At 41.1% G+C, this 16548-nt stretch overlaps 1 protein-coding gene across 1 annotated transcript; it reads left to right on the forward strand.

Annotated features, from left to right (window-relative positions):
* Positions 1–22: 22 nt before the first annotated feature.
* LOC119726702 (acid-sensing ion channel 2-like) lies at positions 23–9588 on the forward strand. Its single transcript, XM_038198502.1, has 8 exons — positions 23–958; positions 2380–2546; positions 3450–3579; positions 3975–4165; positions 5183–5387; positions 6252–6414; positions 7316–7407; positions 8776–9588. Exons 1-8 carry the CDS (start codon positions 640–642, stop codon positions 9006–9008), a joined length of 1500 nt encoding a protein of 499 aa, XP_038054430.1. The 5' UTR covers positions 23–639; the 3' UTR covers positions 9009–9588.
* The last annotated feature ends 6960 nt before the right edge of the window (positions 9589–16548 follow it).

Raw genomic sequence — 16548 nt, forward strand, 5'->3', positions numbered from 1 at the left:
TCGATGTGTACACCATCTCTTGAGAAAGAGAACAAACCTCTAGAATCAAAGAAGTGGATTTGTCGACTTGAAGAGCGCCTAGGGGAATTCGGCATAGACTAGTGTCATTTAAACAGGGGAGAAGTCATGAAAGTGTTGCTGTTAGAGTAACACAACCACGCTCATGACTAGACTAGTCATTATTGTGCGAGATTACACGGCCAGAAGTTGACGTTTGGGGTGGAATAGGTGTATTCCTTGCATTGCCATACAAATTTGTTGCCATGGTGTATAGTGGCTTCACAGATATTGTTTGGCAAAGCCGCACATTTTATCGAGCAGTCAACTAGCTTCGTTTGGAGTTAATCCGATCATCGATAGCCGATAAAAACATCGATAATCCGCATCGACCACAGGCAAAGAAGGACAAAAGAACACATTGATTTACGTACGTAACGGGCTGCACCAGTTAGGGTTTTACATGTAGCGCACAAAGCACAGAAACCGCCCATAGGCAATTTACTAATCGCGACATGACTATTTGATGATCCAAAGACTAGAGACACGTATGAGGCAGTAGAGGAGGCAGTAGAGATCCCAGTACCTCCGTGAGATAATCTACTGACTTTCATTTACAAAACTGAAAAACACAACCACAAAATGGGATGCTACAAACGCTGTCATCTAGTGGACTGGGCGAAGGATGTTTCCGATCTCCACGGACTGAAGCACATAGCGGGCGAAGGCGGAGTGTTGCGCCGTCTGATCTGGGCGGCGGTCACCCTAGCCGCGTTGAGTTACTTCATCTACCTTAGCACTCTGTCCCTCATTAGCTTCTTTCAGTACAATCACGTCACCAAAGTCGACATCAACTACGCGGACGAGTTGGATTTCCCCGCGGTGACTATCTGCAACTTCAACAAGTACCGTGAGTCGGCTTGGACCGAGCAAGACCTGAAGAATGTGGGCACGCATCTGGGTGAGTGTGGACTATTTTACTGTATTTCTGTATCCCAGAGAGATGTTGATATGGAGTGATTGTTTGTAAACTTTTTCAGTTGATTTCGAGTCAACTCCCAAACCAACTCGGTCCGAGTCAACTAGGTCCCAGGTCAACTCGGTCCTAGATTAATTCGATCCCGGGTCAACTCGGTCCCCAGTCAACTCAGTTGAATAATGCTCTAGCAAGGAACTAGTCCAAAAACTTGGGACTCTCAATACTGTGTATGACCGTCCCCAAACTAAATGTATTAAAAACATGCAATACAAGAAAACAGACTGGTACCTGAAGCAACCATTCCAACAACCCTTTCAGTAATGCATCATTCAACTGTGCCAAAAGAAACATCTGGCATGTCGGGTATAGGTTTCTACATCAGCCACCAAACTAATGACACTGAATGAAGAGGTCAGTATTTTCAAATACATGTAGTTGGACCATGGTTGGACATGTAACAGTCTAGTCTTTAGCCTCATTTTGAAATCACTTGACTTCCCTCTCATGTGCAAAATATTGAAGAAAAGTCTCTTTTAAAAATTTAATTGAGTCTTCAAACTTGGTTGGTGACATATTGAGGACCCTATTTTTTATTGAAACCTCTGGAGAATTTTGTTGACTAGAGAGTGAGTAAAGTTTGATTTCGTTTTGCATCTTTTTCGGCACTCAAGGTTCCAGTCTGGCAAGGAACTAGGAGTTTCGTCTATAAAATAGTTCCATGGTTTAACTTATAAGTAAAGACTGCACCCGCAAAGAAACCGATGGATGAGATTTATCTTTAGAGTAGACTTGTGCAAGGCAACAGTGTTAATACGGCGATTGACTGTTAATACGGCGATTCCTTGCGAGCAGCTAATCATTACGGAATAGATGTCCTTACTGAGATTGCAGTTGTGCATAACGTTTACCGAGTGGGAGTCTAAAGTCACATCCAAGGCGTTCCAAACTACAATGGAAGATCAGCAGTCTTTGTGTCGACTTTCTGCAGACAAATTTAAATCTTTGTGCGATCTTGGTAGATAGTGGATGTGATTTTGGACCCCTTGTAAACCCCACTTGAATAAAACATACACCTGCTTTGTTATTTTTCTTAACACTTGGGATAGTGTAAGAAAGGTCAACACTGGTGAATCTGGAAGTACGTTGGTACAAAATTAAAACACGCCACAGTGTATTTACACAGATCATCTCCATACTGTTACACGAGAACAGGTCTAAAATGTGACATTTGATAAATTTTGAAAATTTGAATACATGACGTACCGTGTCTGGCGCCGCATCGTTGGAAGTTTTTACTAAAAAATATGTAGCCCAACGGCTCCCCCACCTCATACCCCCAAAAAATCCGACAAATGTATACAAGATTCACATATCTGTACCCTTTTCCCCATTATGTCAAATAGGTATTATTGACGAAGAGCACAATCTCATCAACCCATATTTGTACACGGAGGAATTCAGGCAGAATCTGGCGGCCGTTAACTGGTCGGAACAGGCCATCGATAATGACTACGATATGACGGAGTTTACCAACCGTACAGGGCACCAGCTGGATGAGATGATAGTGGAGGTGAGGTTAAAGGTCACAGAGGGCATGAGATGTATTTTCCAGTAAAATATCATAATTGAAAATATCCATGCCGCCGAATTGTATATAACCTAAAACTATTGGGACACATTCCACACATTTTCCAGTTAAAGGTAAAGGATAGATAATTCATTGTGCATTTTTTTTTCGTTTGAAGCAACAAAAAATGCGCACCCATTTACGGTTTCGCCGAACTACTAACGGAAATGTCAAAAAATGCATTACACTTGACTCATCTTTGAAAATGGCCTTCTTTTATTGTTTTGTTCAAAATGACATCGCGCCAGAAAATTATAAATCGATTATTATTGGCTCATATGACGGATCCGTCGTTGACCTTTAAAAACTTAGCGCAAAAACTTCTTAAACAAAAATGAAGGCAGACATGTCGTTGTGATATGCAATGTATACACGTACATATACCTTGGTGTCCTAGCAATGCAATTTTCTGCTCAGCAGTTTTCCGTGCTAAGCAACTCCGTGGAATTGGTTAAACCAATGGTTGGCGTAGCGGTACTTTCCTCGCCACCGCTGTGACCCGGGTTCGAATCCCGCTTTGGCCAATTTGTGGATTGGGTTTTCAGTCCCTACCTGATTCCGTGGGTTTTCCCTCAGAATATTCCTCTGGGCTCTTCCTCCCACCTCTAAAACTGTAATTTCTTCTCATTGTCTTCTCTCTTCGGGTTTCTTCAGGCTCCTTGATGGTTTCATTACCAGAAATAAATAAAATAAACACCATCGAATATGCCCCTACTGCAATGCAGTATTTTGATGTAGCCATTGTTCACTTTAGTGCCTCATTTTTCCCCCAAAGACGCTTCAGTTGTCGTATGGGCTATGGAGCTATACACACTGTCCTCATAACCAAAATGTTTCATTTTGCAGTGTACATGGAAAGGATTGGAGTGCTCTCATGAAGACTTTCATCACGTCTTTTCTCATCTGGGAAACTGCTACACATTCAACCATGTGGAGTCAGAAGACGAGCGCCATTCGACCATATCCGCCGGCGTAGGTACGTTACAGACATCAACACGAACCATCCCGCCATACATTTTTAAAAATCGTGCCTTTCAAGCTACATAACAATTCTATAAATTCTTTTGGTAATTTTTAAACTTAAATTGGTTATTTTTTTAAGAACTTTTTTTACCTAATAATAATATACTGTTCTAACGATTAATTGTGTGTGTAGGTGAAGAAATAATTTCTAGTAGCTTAGGTACACTCTGAGTAGAACAGATAACGAAGACGAGGAATTTTTAATGAGGTCATTACTTTGACTTCAACAATAGCTTTATAAATCGCGAGATTTTACCTTCCGCAATCCTGTTTCCAATCATTACAAAGTGAATTTATGTAGTTTCGAATGTTCCCAAATAACATTTATTGCCATTAACTGCATTGTAGCCAATGGACTGAAGTTGACCTTGAATATCCAGGAGGAGGAGTACACGCCTAGCAACGACCTAGACGGAGCAGCCGAGGATGCAGGAATCAAATGGATGCTGCATCATCCTTCAGAACCACCTTACGTCAAAGAGCTGGGCTTTGGGGCCGGGCCCGGCCACCACAATTTTGTTGCAGTTCGTCACGAACAGGTAGACCTACATAGAAAGAAAGTATCAAAACAGTTTTATAATAACGCACTATACAATACTTGTTATTACCTGCCACTTATTAAATCTTATTAAACCTGTCCCTAGGTTAGGGTACAAAAGCATTTTTGCTTCACCCAAACCTAAATGATGTCCTTTGTGTAATAATTTGATATTAACTTCACCTGTAATATTGTATTTCAACTTATTGTAAACAATGTACATTTCCAAGGACAGCATTGAAATAAATGTACTATACTTGAATAATAAAATCAGTTGCCCACTTAATAAAGAACGGAAAAAAAATCGAATAGATATTTGCGGCACAATAGTTTGGTTTTCGCATGGTAAACTGATACCCGCCCAACTGTCATGCACTATCGATAATGTTGGCTCCGGGAACCATTGCACTTTTGTGCAGTAAAGAGCGCTTAATTCAATTGGAGTATTTAATTTCCAAGGTGTAGACAACCCTTCTCCTAAAAAAAATGCACCTTAGTGCCCCATTTAACCTTATTTTACATTTTTGCTTTGCCATTTTTTTTTTTAGTAATGCGAATTTCGGATTTCCACATTTATTAGCAGAAGTGGGATGTAGTTTCAGGCAGAAACCTCAATGTTACTGTTATTTAGCACCATAAGTCGCCAGGATATGTTGGCTAGTTTGCTGTCGTAAATTTTCTTTTGTGATTCCTTGTTGTTTATGCCAATTAATGGGCAAACGTTTCTTACAAATGTTTTCATTGAGCAAACGTTTGGATTCACAATTTGAACGGAAAACTGAAAGGTGTCTTCCTAAAATGACATCACAGCAACAGCACCCTCAGTTGTCAGGAAAAGCATGGGATTTTTTAAAAGTTCAAAGAAATGCATTTTCAATAAAATGAACCAAAAAGGGATGTAAAATAGTTCGTATATATTTAAGAGGAGTAGAAAGTTGCACAAAATATGTCTTAAGTAAACCTAATTTCATGAACCCTTTAAACTAATGCACGGGCGTTTCTTCTTTTTTTGTAACAGATAACAAACCTGCCCTGGCCCTACACAACTTGCGAAGGGGACGGAAGCCTGCAGTACTATGACCACTACTCGCTGCAAGCCTGTCGTATCGAGTGCGAGACCGATCTAGTGGTGGAGCAGTGCGGGTGCCGACTGGTCGAGCAGCCCGGGACTGCCCCGGTCTGCAACCCGGCCGAGTCGCACGAGTGCGCTCATGTTGTCCTACGTAAGGTTTACTTGATCCATTTTTATGCTCTCTCTTCTATGCTCATTTTCTATGCTTTTTTTCTGTCTTAGAACTTATTTCCTTGGGTTGTGAAAATGATCTGTTACCAGAAGACGAACTTTTAAGAGGAAACTTTAATTTTCTAGAATTCCAATTTTAGGTCTAGAAAATTGTAGAAACTAGAAATGTATAATCGAGCTAATCACAAGTCAATTAAGTCACAGACTAAGGAAGAACAATGAGAACAGAATACGTTTGCAATAGTCCAATTGACTAATCTGTCACTTGAAAGTGAATGACAAGTGATGGACATGTGATGTTTCGTTATGATAGTTGTGGTTACTTGTGCTTGACTTGTGATTGAGTTGTGATGGCTTGTGATTGACTTGCGCTGGCTTGTGATTGACGTGATGGATTGATTACAAGAACTTGAATAGCCCACATATTTTGGGCATAGTGCATTTTAACATTTAACACTGGGTAGAGGGAGACTGACAACACAAGTGCACTGTCGAGACCATCACAAGTCAAGTCGAGGGCAAATCACACGTTCTTTCACTGAAACCAGGTCATGAATAACTGAATAAAACGTTAACAAAGTTGTCATTATTTTGAATAGCTTGTAACTGGATCTGTGACTGAATTCCTTTACTTGTGATGGGCTTGTGAATAACTTGTGGTAAACTCGACTACTGCAAAACAGTTCTGTGGGCACAGCGGCCACGTTCCGGACAATTTATCTATTCGGTTATAAATACTGAAAATGAAACTAAGAAAAAAATACACTGAATATTTTAGCAGGCATTTTTGTTGAAATGTGACCGATAACCAAGCTTCAAATGATTTTTTTTTCTGGGCGTGTAGTTCAAGCGGTAACTGGTACTTTAGAGACTTCCTGCGATTGTAGGGCACCGTGCGAGATCGAGGCGTACCCCTTCACCTCCACCAACGTCAAACTTCGCGCCAACTTCATAGAGACAATATACAGCAACAGCACTACGCACAACTTCACGGCTGAATACATAGAGTAAGTATAGTCTTTCACGAGCTAATGTGCCGTTTCCTTGCCATGAAACGACTGAGTACTCCCCTTTGATAGGATGACAGTCCATCGCAGGTTACTCCCCAGCTAATGCCGGTACCAATTTATACTCCTGGGTGGAGAGAGGCAGATGGGGATGAAGTGGCTTGCCCAAGGACACAAAAAGCGTGTGGCCAGGAGCTGGATTTAAACCCTGAGGCCCAGTGGCGGCGGAACGGTTTTCAAATTGGGGGGCATCACCAAAAAAGGGGCAATTGCACATCCGTACCGAAACGTTGACACGTTTTTTTCACCGGACACTTGGCCTCCGTTAAATCAAATAGTGGGGAGGGGGGTACAAACTATGCATTATGTGCCCATTTTCAGGGCGAATTGTAAGGGTTTTGGGGCTTGGTTTTCATATTCCTCGTTCATATCAGAAATCTCTATACCACTTTGGGAAATGGTTACTGAAAACAAATTATCCACAATTTCAGGGCCAGTTTTGTTTTCATCTCGAGGGGGAACATTATATGCCCGCAAAAGGGGCACTAGGGTAAATCTGGGGGGGGGGGGAGAGGCAATTGCCCCCACCCCATCCCCCGGTTCCCCCTGCCTAGGCCACACCCCCAATAGAGTAAGGGACCAAAATAATTAATAGTAGGAACGATTACAGATGCACGCCCCGTGCTCTCATTTTCTCTCCTAACAAAATTTGTATATATGTTTTGTTTAAGCGAAAAAAACTAATTTTTTCGAACTTTGGCGCTGGCGTCAGCAACTCTCTGAGAAAAAAAAAGGAATTGTTATTTTGCTTTGACGCCTGCACAAAAGCTCTCAAGGCTCGAATGTACTTCACCTTCTATAGTGCAATAAATTGATTGCTTTCCCCCTTATTCCCCTACAGAAACAACCTGGTGCTGCTGTCTATCTATTTCGAGGCACTCAGCCATGAAGTAATTGAGCAACTTCCAGAGATGACGGTTTTTAGTCTATTGGGTAAGGCTGATTTAGAGATGGCATTAACTTAGTAGATCTGAAAATATTTAACCTAGCAACATTTTTGAAAAGGTTAAACTTTGGAGAAAATTCTACGACACCGTTTCAGACTGACGATTTATTCTTTCAAAGTGGCTGAAACAATTTTGAAATAAAAATCAGTTTCTCGATGGTTGACATACCGATTACACACTCATTGTGTGAGACTGTGAGATCTCACACAATAAAATATTAAATTGTATGTCAAGGTGCGCTGAAGCAATCTACACGATTTTCTCAGAAAATCCTACTTCCTAGTAGCAAAAAAGTAGGCCTATATACCTTTCTTACAGTATACATAAGAGAAAGTTCGTTCGATCAACAACACTGTGGCTTACTAAAGTGAAACGAACCTTCGTCAGAAACGCTAGTTAATGATGGCCCATGCCAACTAGTTAGTAGTCGAAACTACTGACAACCAGCATCGCCGCGTGTGTTGCAAAAAGGGACGTTTGTGATGATTTGACGATCGCCCTCTTGCGATGGCGCGCAGGCTCCAGATGATTCGAATCAACCAGCGGTGTTGTAGTTGAGTCCACAAGTCAAGTCAGAAATAAATCCAAATCCATTCACAAATAGCAAGGGATGAACAATAACGATGAAACCCCTTTGTCAAAGTTTGACTCCAATCGGGATGGGTGACTTGTGTGATGGACTTGTGAGGACTTGCATGGACTATAAGGGGTCCGCGCATAAGTTCGACGCCTCATAGGTCCGACGCCTCATAAGTCCGACAAAATTACATCCCCTAACCAAATAAGGGCCCATAAGTCCGACGCCTCATAGGTCCGACGCCTCATAAGTCCGACGCCTCATAGCTCCGACGCCTCATAGCTCCGACGCCTCGGAAGTCCGACAAATTAAACGCCTCGTTTTTCCGTTGTCGGACTTATGAGGCGTCGGACTAATGAGGCGTCGGACCTATGAGGCGGAATAAATAAATTGTATGCCTCATAAGTCCGACGCCTCATAAGTCCGAAATTTCGGACTTATGAGGCGTCGGACCTATGAGGCGTCGGACTTATGATACGGCCCCGACTATAATGGGAATCGACTACATACAACACTCAGTGCAGGTAGTGTCAACCATCGATAGGATTTGTTCATATAGCGCCCTCTAGAGATCAATTTTATACATTCTAGTTCTGCCCTGTGCGATATTGTAAGGACGTGTCCAAAATCTTGTGTCAGTAGAGTTAGGTCTAGGTCTTCGCTGGTTGCAAATAGGCCTACGTGGGCACATGCTGACAATAGACGTAGCCGTAACTCTGGAAGCCTATTTCGGACAAAGCAACACCTTCTGATAAAACCTATTTTCATTTTTTGCAGCCACTCTGGGCGGTAACTTCGGTCTGTTCCTTGGTGGCAGTGTCTTGACTATATTGCAGTTGTTGGAGTACCTCTTCGATGAGACCACCGCGTCTTGCACTTGCAACACCAAGACAAACCGCGTCGGTGATTCCCGCGCAAAGCTGACGGCCAGCAAAGAGAAGGATGTCGAAAAGGTCGAGGACAGCATATCAATTATCGATATTGGAAAAAATGGCTCGACGGATAGGTAGATTTCAAGATGAGAAAAATAAAAGACTTGTAAATTTACCACTGTATTTACCACTATCCACCTTGCCATTTTATACGCCGCGTGTTTTGTGTGTGTTGACCACAAACCCCACTTTTTTACTTCGGGGCAAAATTGTGCACTTTATATGAGGTTGATAATGCCAGTGCCGTGCTCTTAAAAAAAGATAAGTGGCAAGAATGCCCGGAAATGTTTATTTGATTTCTTTTTGATAGGCCCATATACTTAACAACGGAGAAAGCTTTTTGATAATATAATGTCCACAACATCTGTAACATATTTTTCTTGTTGAATCATTGGTTTCTTAAAGGGAGCCCTCTTTTGTTGCCGTGTATTGGGGCATTGGGCAACGGTAATGATTAACAAAATCTGTAAAAATGATGTGCATGAAATTACCTTTGCCTCAATAATCATTAGTTGCCATTCTACGGGAGTTTCATCATAAGTTTTACACATTTTTTGGAGCAACGCTTTGCTTTTGTAAAATAAGCATTAGGAAATATTCATAAATCACATTTTGACTATGAATTGTGAATAAAGTTTGTCAATGTGTATTCTTTCAATTTGCGTCTTAATTTCCTCTTGATTTCTTTAGAACCAAATTTCTAAATTTAAAAAAAAATGAAGAAGGTCGCTTTTGGTATTCCGCTCAGTTTGGGTGGGATTTGTGGTTTTATTATTTGGTTGGTTGAAGGAAATTGCATGGTTTTTGATGGGTCATTGCGGATCAGCCGGATCGGAAATCTGTCATAAAACCGAGGGTTTATGGTCCAGATGGAGACGTCGTTCAGAGGTTAACCACTCTGCAATGGTTGAACTTCTCTGAACTTGAGACAATCGGAGGGTTTTTAGTACGTTGACTTGTACTGCCGCTTTAGTTGCACTCGGTGACTTCTGAGTTTTCATATTCCACACTTTTAGTTTTAGTCGACATCAAACTCGATAACAACCATTTTTCTAGTCGAAGTCAAAGTTTATCAGCAACTTTTCAATCAATGTAAAAACCAAGAACAGTCAACAAAGCATGTCTACAGTGGGGAACTGTTGACATGAGGAAATAATTTAAGCTACACTTTGCGTGACTCGACCAGATTCAACTCCATAGTGTGCACCTCCACAGATTCATCTTGGATTTTTTCTTTTTTAACAATTTGCAGGAAACAAAAAAAAATGAGTATTGACAATTTTGACATTGTCTTCATGACTGTTTTCGACTTTTGAGGGCATTGACCTTTTGCGTGTCATGGTGTTTTTCCTTTCTTTTCCCTGAAACCCCACCACCACGCCGTAGGCCAGAGACTTATCTCATTAAGATCCCCGACATTTAGTAAATTGCGCACAAATTAATGTCTGGTTTGGGCGAATATAGAGAGTTCCTCAATTTCCGAACTGATTAGGTTTTAAGCTTGGTGGTTGTCTGACCACCGACCATATTGGGGGTGTTTTTTTGGAAGATAATTAGAACAGTTTCGCTTAACTATGTTTGTTCAAATTGGAAACAAGTTTGGTTTTCATTGGTACACGGTCACGTGTGCCCTGAATGAAAAGGAGGCTGTAATGGCAAACTTCATGCTTAGCAGCCTCCATGCATGTACATGTAGTTATAGTAATAGTCTTAGTGTGCAATTTGAGCCTCGCTTTAACTTGGTTCCAATAATTATGGCGAATCCGTGCAATGAGGTGAAAGTGAGGAATGGCTTTTCAAAACAAAATTAACTATGCAGGCGAAATGAGTTAGTTCTTGAACCATCATTTTTAGTCCGAGATCCTGAATGATGTGATGTTGATGATAAGTGAAAAGTACACATGCAAATTTCATAATCTCAAAAACATTATTTTTTGATAATGTTGACGCCTATTCTTGCTGTATGAGGTTTGAGAAAAGGGCCACATTTACTTAAGCTAGGATCATTTTATTGGCAACTATTAAAGGGTTGTTTATTCGTTATAAATTAGAACATCAGAAAGTGACAAAATACTTCTACTTCCACCCAAACTGCCGCGCGTTCCTGTGTCTTTCCCTCCATATTTTCAACCCAATTTTTCGCATTGCACTTCTTAATTTTTCTCATTAAAAAGTACCCCTAAATTATTGATAAGTTGGTTTAAAATTGAAGAAAAATAGGGAACTAGGGCCTTGTGGTCAAACTGACCGTAGCTCCAGTTTAAACGGCTATTTGGCCAGAAGGTTAACCCTGACTAGGTCATCCCCGCTGACCATTGGTACACACTGGCGGTCACCCCGTTATGATCATAATTCGCTGTAATTCGAGAAAATCTTGTAACATCACAGTTCTTAGCGTGACGCCATCTTTTGTGACGTGCCGCTGTTTGACTTTGAAAATGTCGGCACTTCACGCCCGGAGTTAAGTTTTCTTTTCGGTCAAAACAGTTATCGTTTTAATTGTTGTTTTTTCCCACAATTTTTATAGGCCTAGGCCTACTTATGTACGAGGTTTTCAAACAAAATTAATATCTAGAATTCAGCTTTATTTTAAGGTTATTTTTTTCTGGCGATTTGATAGATCGAGTACGATCAAATATAGCCTTTTTCACAAGGTTTAAGGCATTTTTCAAGCAATAACGACATACGACACTGTAGGTGATTTGGACTAGGAGACACTTTCCAGGCTCAATTCAATCTTTTGTATTCTTGCAAATGCAAACAACCAAATTTGGTAGCTCCACATAACGGTAATTATTTGTTTTAATAATGCCACTATAGGACAATTGAATTCAGGACATTGTGAAGTGATAGCTCCTTGAGTAACGTCTAAGGAACACGGCACTTAAGAGATGCTATACATCTGGGGGGGGGGGGGGCCACTTTCGTCCAATATGCGCCCTTTTGGGCACTTAACGCGTTTCTCACGAACCGATTGTAGTTGGAAAGATCATTAAGTAGGATTTACAAGTTTATACATATCTATACGGTTTTGTGTAACTATCGCACGAACGGATTTTACGGTACAAAATGTTGGTCCTGGACTGAGTCGAGACGTTCGGGAAGCGGCGCTAGTCGTCATTCCAGTCACACGTTTCTTTTCAATTTCAGAAGTTTCCTCAAACGCGTGGGCGCCTGGATCGTCACTGTGTGTCTTGCGTGGGACCTGATAATGCACACTTAACGTCGCTTACTTTACGTGTCATGCATCTCATGGGGCGCCAGTCTCATTTTGTTTCATTTTTTATGGGAAATTTGAATATTTTTCCAAAAATGTTTACAATTTTTTTGGGCCGCAGAAAAAAGGGTGTTTTGTTGTTGTTGTTGTAGTTGTTGTTGTTTTTTTCGGGGGGGACTATTTTGACGTTGGTGGCGCCATTTACACCCCTATTATACAACTCGAAAATAGACCACATACATATCACCACGGTCAATGGCGGCACTAAAAAAAAAATAGCCTACCCCCCCCAAAAAAAAACCCCACTACAACCTCTTGGGTGGGGGTGGGGGATCCAGCCCCCCGACCCCCCCCCCCCCCCCCCCCCCCCTGTGGGTGCGCCACTGCGATGCACTGCTGGAAATACGTATAGGCAAGGCACAAAATCGCTGCCGAGTCAGATATAAAGAATCGGATTTTTCAACATTTCCATAATGAATGTATGCAATTATGTGAAATATTAGTGACCAAGACCTCTGAAACTGGCTCTTTATAAACATTACGAAACCCCGTCTGTAGGCGTTCTTTGGACAAAACTGCCACACAGATTTTACCTCTCTGTTATCAAGACACATTTAACATCTGACAAGCGCTCCGAACCACCAATGGCAGACACTATAAGTTGGATGTCATCACAGTGACCATCTTACCAATCATACCCATGCATATCAGCCTAACGACGGATTTATACCGCGCTATCAGTTACGCGGTGTTTATCACAGGCATGTGTAGTATGCTGTAATTGCGACAAAATAGACGGTGGGAATTCGTCTGTATGTTTAAAAAAATGATGCTAATGTATTGGACCTTAGGGGCCGGCACATCTTTCACATTTTGTAGCCATTGATCGCCCTAGAATTTACATGCCTAGCCCTTGGGCGGACCCACTAGAATCTCCAGTGCGGAGCAAAAACAAACATTAATCTCGCTGGTCTACTTGACAGAAGGGTCATGATTCAAATCCGACATAGGCCTACCCGTATCGTGTTTGAAGGGCCCATGTGATGTGTCTTTTTTAATGTAATACTTGAAAATGCACCTTTGTGTCCCATGCATTTAACAGTATTTTCATTTTGCCATTTTCAAGGGCCCATTTTGGTGCTTTTTGGTTTTCATGCTAATGCGAATTTCCATATTAATGAGCAAAAGCGTGATGTCATTTCAGGCAGAAACCGCAGATTTAAAGTAGGCTACACATGATGCATACTTTGTGCAGTATATGTACATGCATACACGTAGCTTTTTACAGTAGACAAGTATATACACTCACCAGTTCTCTGAACATCAATTTTCCTTACAAAATTCCTTACATAACGTAAACGAACCCATGCCCATATTAATTTGCACAGGAACTGGGCCCATTTTGTTTTCCACAATAAAAAAGACATGGCAAGGTTTCATAGTGCATGCAAATCTATTATAAAATTAATTCATAATTGCTCTTCACTGGAAGTCCTGGCATGCATCGTCTACACAGTGGCCCCAAAATTTGGCCAATTCGTTGGTGTAATACAGGGTACATCCTATACGATAGCACTACCGGGTACTCTTTACCAGCCTATAACCAGTATAAGTCACGAGCGACAGTCAGTCAGTCAGTCAGTCGGGGAGTCACTCAGTCAGTCATTAGGGCCAGTCTTCTGGGACGAGCAAACCTTAAGTTCTGTCCCGTGACCCGTTTTCAATTGAATGCTAAACAGTGTACTTTATTCTTTTGATAACATTAGCAGCCAACATTAGACACTCGACTTTTTACATCGATCGATCGATCTGTGGTTTGTTGAATTGTTTATTTGCCTGTTTTGTTATTTGTGTCGATGATATGTCTGCATGTTCTGCGAGAACTGTGCTGTCCATTTGCTACTGAACATTGTGTCTCCAGGGAACTGGATTTGTTTTGTCACCGCCTAATAACATTCACTTGATACGAAATGAGGTGAGCTGGGGCCAAGGATTTCCACGCGAGGTTGACCGCTTGAAACGCGGCTACGCACCATTTACTTCGGCAACATGAGTGTGGGCGTGTTAATAGCCATGCCGTGGATTCCTGTGAGGGCGGTTTGTTTGAACTGGTTTTAATTAACCTTTAACGTTGAACTGCGACTTAATAATGGGAGGATCCAGATCAAAAGTTTCCAACATAGTCTAAAGATTCCCATATGTAACATGAATTAATAGAGGGAACTTTCTGAAACAGGGCAACATAAAACTGTGCCCACTCAGCTGTCAACAGAACAGTCTACTTCAACCAAGCAAGGGGTTTGATTTAAGGCTAAGAAAATTCTCGTTTTGAGAGGACTGAGGAACTCTCCTCTGTTTCCTGCGAAAGATGGGCTGATTTTACTTTTGTAAAATGAAATGAATTTTTTTTTTTTTAAGCCAGCGGCGTAACTACAAAATCGGTTGTGTGGTGGGGAGCACCTTGGGTGCATCAATTTTTGAATGGGGCACTAAAAGCTAATGAAACACATAATTTCAACAGTGCAGGGAGGGGGCGGCGGGGGGGGGGGGACGCATTCAGTGTGTCATTTCTGGGCCCTTGTGATTAGTCCACAAAACGCTATAAGAGTCGGCCATATTAAATTGAAAGCGAGATAAACTCTTCATTTTTGGAACTTACGAGTAGAAATTAAAGCAGTGATATAAAGTTAATTACAAATTAACCAGTCTGCTTATAAGGAGTAATTTAAAATTTGTGATGAAACATAATTAAGCCACATAAAAAAAACATGTGAGGCTTGGAACGCCCTCCAATCATAAAATAGTCTGGCACCATCCCATTCAACAGTTTACACTTTATAAAATTGATTCTTGGAACACGATCGAAAATGGCTTCCCCGTGTATAAGGTCATACACAGCAGAGTCCATACGCCGCTACTTGGTATACATATTAAGGTCACAATGCAAGGGCGGATCCAACTTCCAAGGCCCACTATAATCCCCTCCTTTGAAAATCTTGGACTTCAACACTCCCCTCCCCTTTGGATAATCCTGCAAGAGCTGCCACTGCAATGTAACGTACAACTTGCACTTTTGCAGTCAACTTTTCAAAGTGTGTGACGAACCAGACAAACTCTCCCTGCTAAGCAATTTTCCTGATGTCATTGATCATGGAAGTCAACAATTCTTAACATTAAGCCTACAGAAAGACCCATCACTCGTCGAAGTATTATGTGGTATCCGAAGTGGATGAAAATGTATCGCTGGGAAAAAATAAAATAGTGTTTTCTCAAAAAAAGGAGAAAATCTGTCGCGTAAGGTCAACGTCACTGTTTACGTGCACCGAGAGCCACTCTTTGTGAGGGATGTTACCATCAATAAAATCAAAAGGATTGTAAGCTGATCATGGAAAAAATCCTTGCAGTCTAAAGTGTTCTATTTTTGGATATATAAAGGAAACAAATTGTCGCTGAAAGGTCTATAAAACATTTGCTTTTCCTGTAATTTTCAGAAATGGATGGGTTTTGGGGTAAGTATTTTATATCAAATACTGTCAGACTGACCTGATTAAAGTGTTGTGTTCATAGGTGCTGGTAAAACCAAGAAACCTATTATTGTAGTCTGGTTCCCTGACCCTACTTCAGACGAAACGGAGCAATTTATAGACGTCGGGGAACGGTCGGGTCAGGGAACCAGACAAGCTGGCTTGTATCCATTCATGGATGTGTAACCGATTGCAAACAAAATGTGGACTAACTGAATTTGGTAAATTGGTTGCAGTATTTGAAGAAAAAAAACTTTTTTTTCAACGATGGTCGGCCGACCATCTTTGGAAACTGATACAAACATTCAATTTTTTGGAGAATGACTGCACAACATGTACAGGTGCCATGATTTCACAGGATGCTTGAGACTAGCATTCACTTACAGCAAAGTAAAGTATTTCATAATAAGTTTGTATTTTAGTTTTTTGATGTTTGCAAATATTGTATATTAGCTTTAAATTCCGTCGGTAGTCGCATTATTTAGAAGAAAAAAAGTAAATCTGGGCCAAATCTCCATACTTATCGCACTACTGAGATCGGCTGCCCCCCGCTTGGTATCAAAAATGACTTAGCAATGTTTATAATTATGATGAGTTAAATCGTTGTAATTAGGAAGGTGTCTCACAGCAATACTTCGAAATTCACACGGTTTAGTCAATATTTTCACACACATCACGAACCCCTTGAACATCTCTTGAACATGGCAATGACTTTAGAAGGTAAAGGTTACATCTCATTCTCACCTACGATGCTTTTTTTTTAATAGAAAACGTTCCATCATCTGGACAAAAACCATTGTACATCTGTTGGCCGAGATGAGTCAATTCTCTTTGGTACTTCGTCTGTTCTCCAGACCTTTCCACCCGCAGCAGTGAC

Source organism: Patiria miniata, unplaced genomic scaffold (assembly GCF_015706575.1).
Source record: "Patiria miniata isolate m_02_andy unplaced genomic scaffold, ASM1570657v1 HiC_scaffold_2, whole genome shotgun sequence".
Lineage (NCBI taxonomy): Eukaryota > Metazoa > Echinodermata > Asteroidea > Valvatida > Asterinidae > Patiria > Patiria miniata.

Bases quoted from the DNA above. Each gene is read 5' to 3' on its own strand.
- LOC119726702 (XM_038198502.1), top strand. From the start codon at position 640: ATGGGATGCTACAAACGCTGTCATCTAGTGGACTGGGCGAAGGATGTT. The intron at 4,166-5,182 runs GTAGACCTACAT...TTTTTGTAACAG, and splicing joins TTGCAGTTCGTCACGAACAG to ATAACAAACCTGCCCTGGCC. The intron at 5,388-6,251 runs GTAAGGTTTACT...CTGGGCGTGTAG, and splicing joins GTGCGCTCATGTTGTCCTAC to TTCAAGCGGTAACTGGTACT.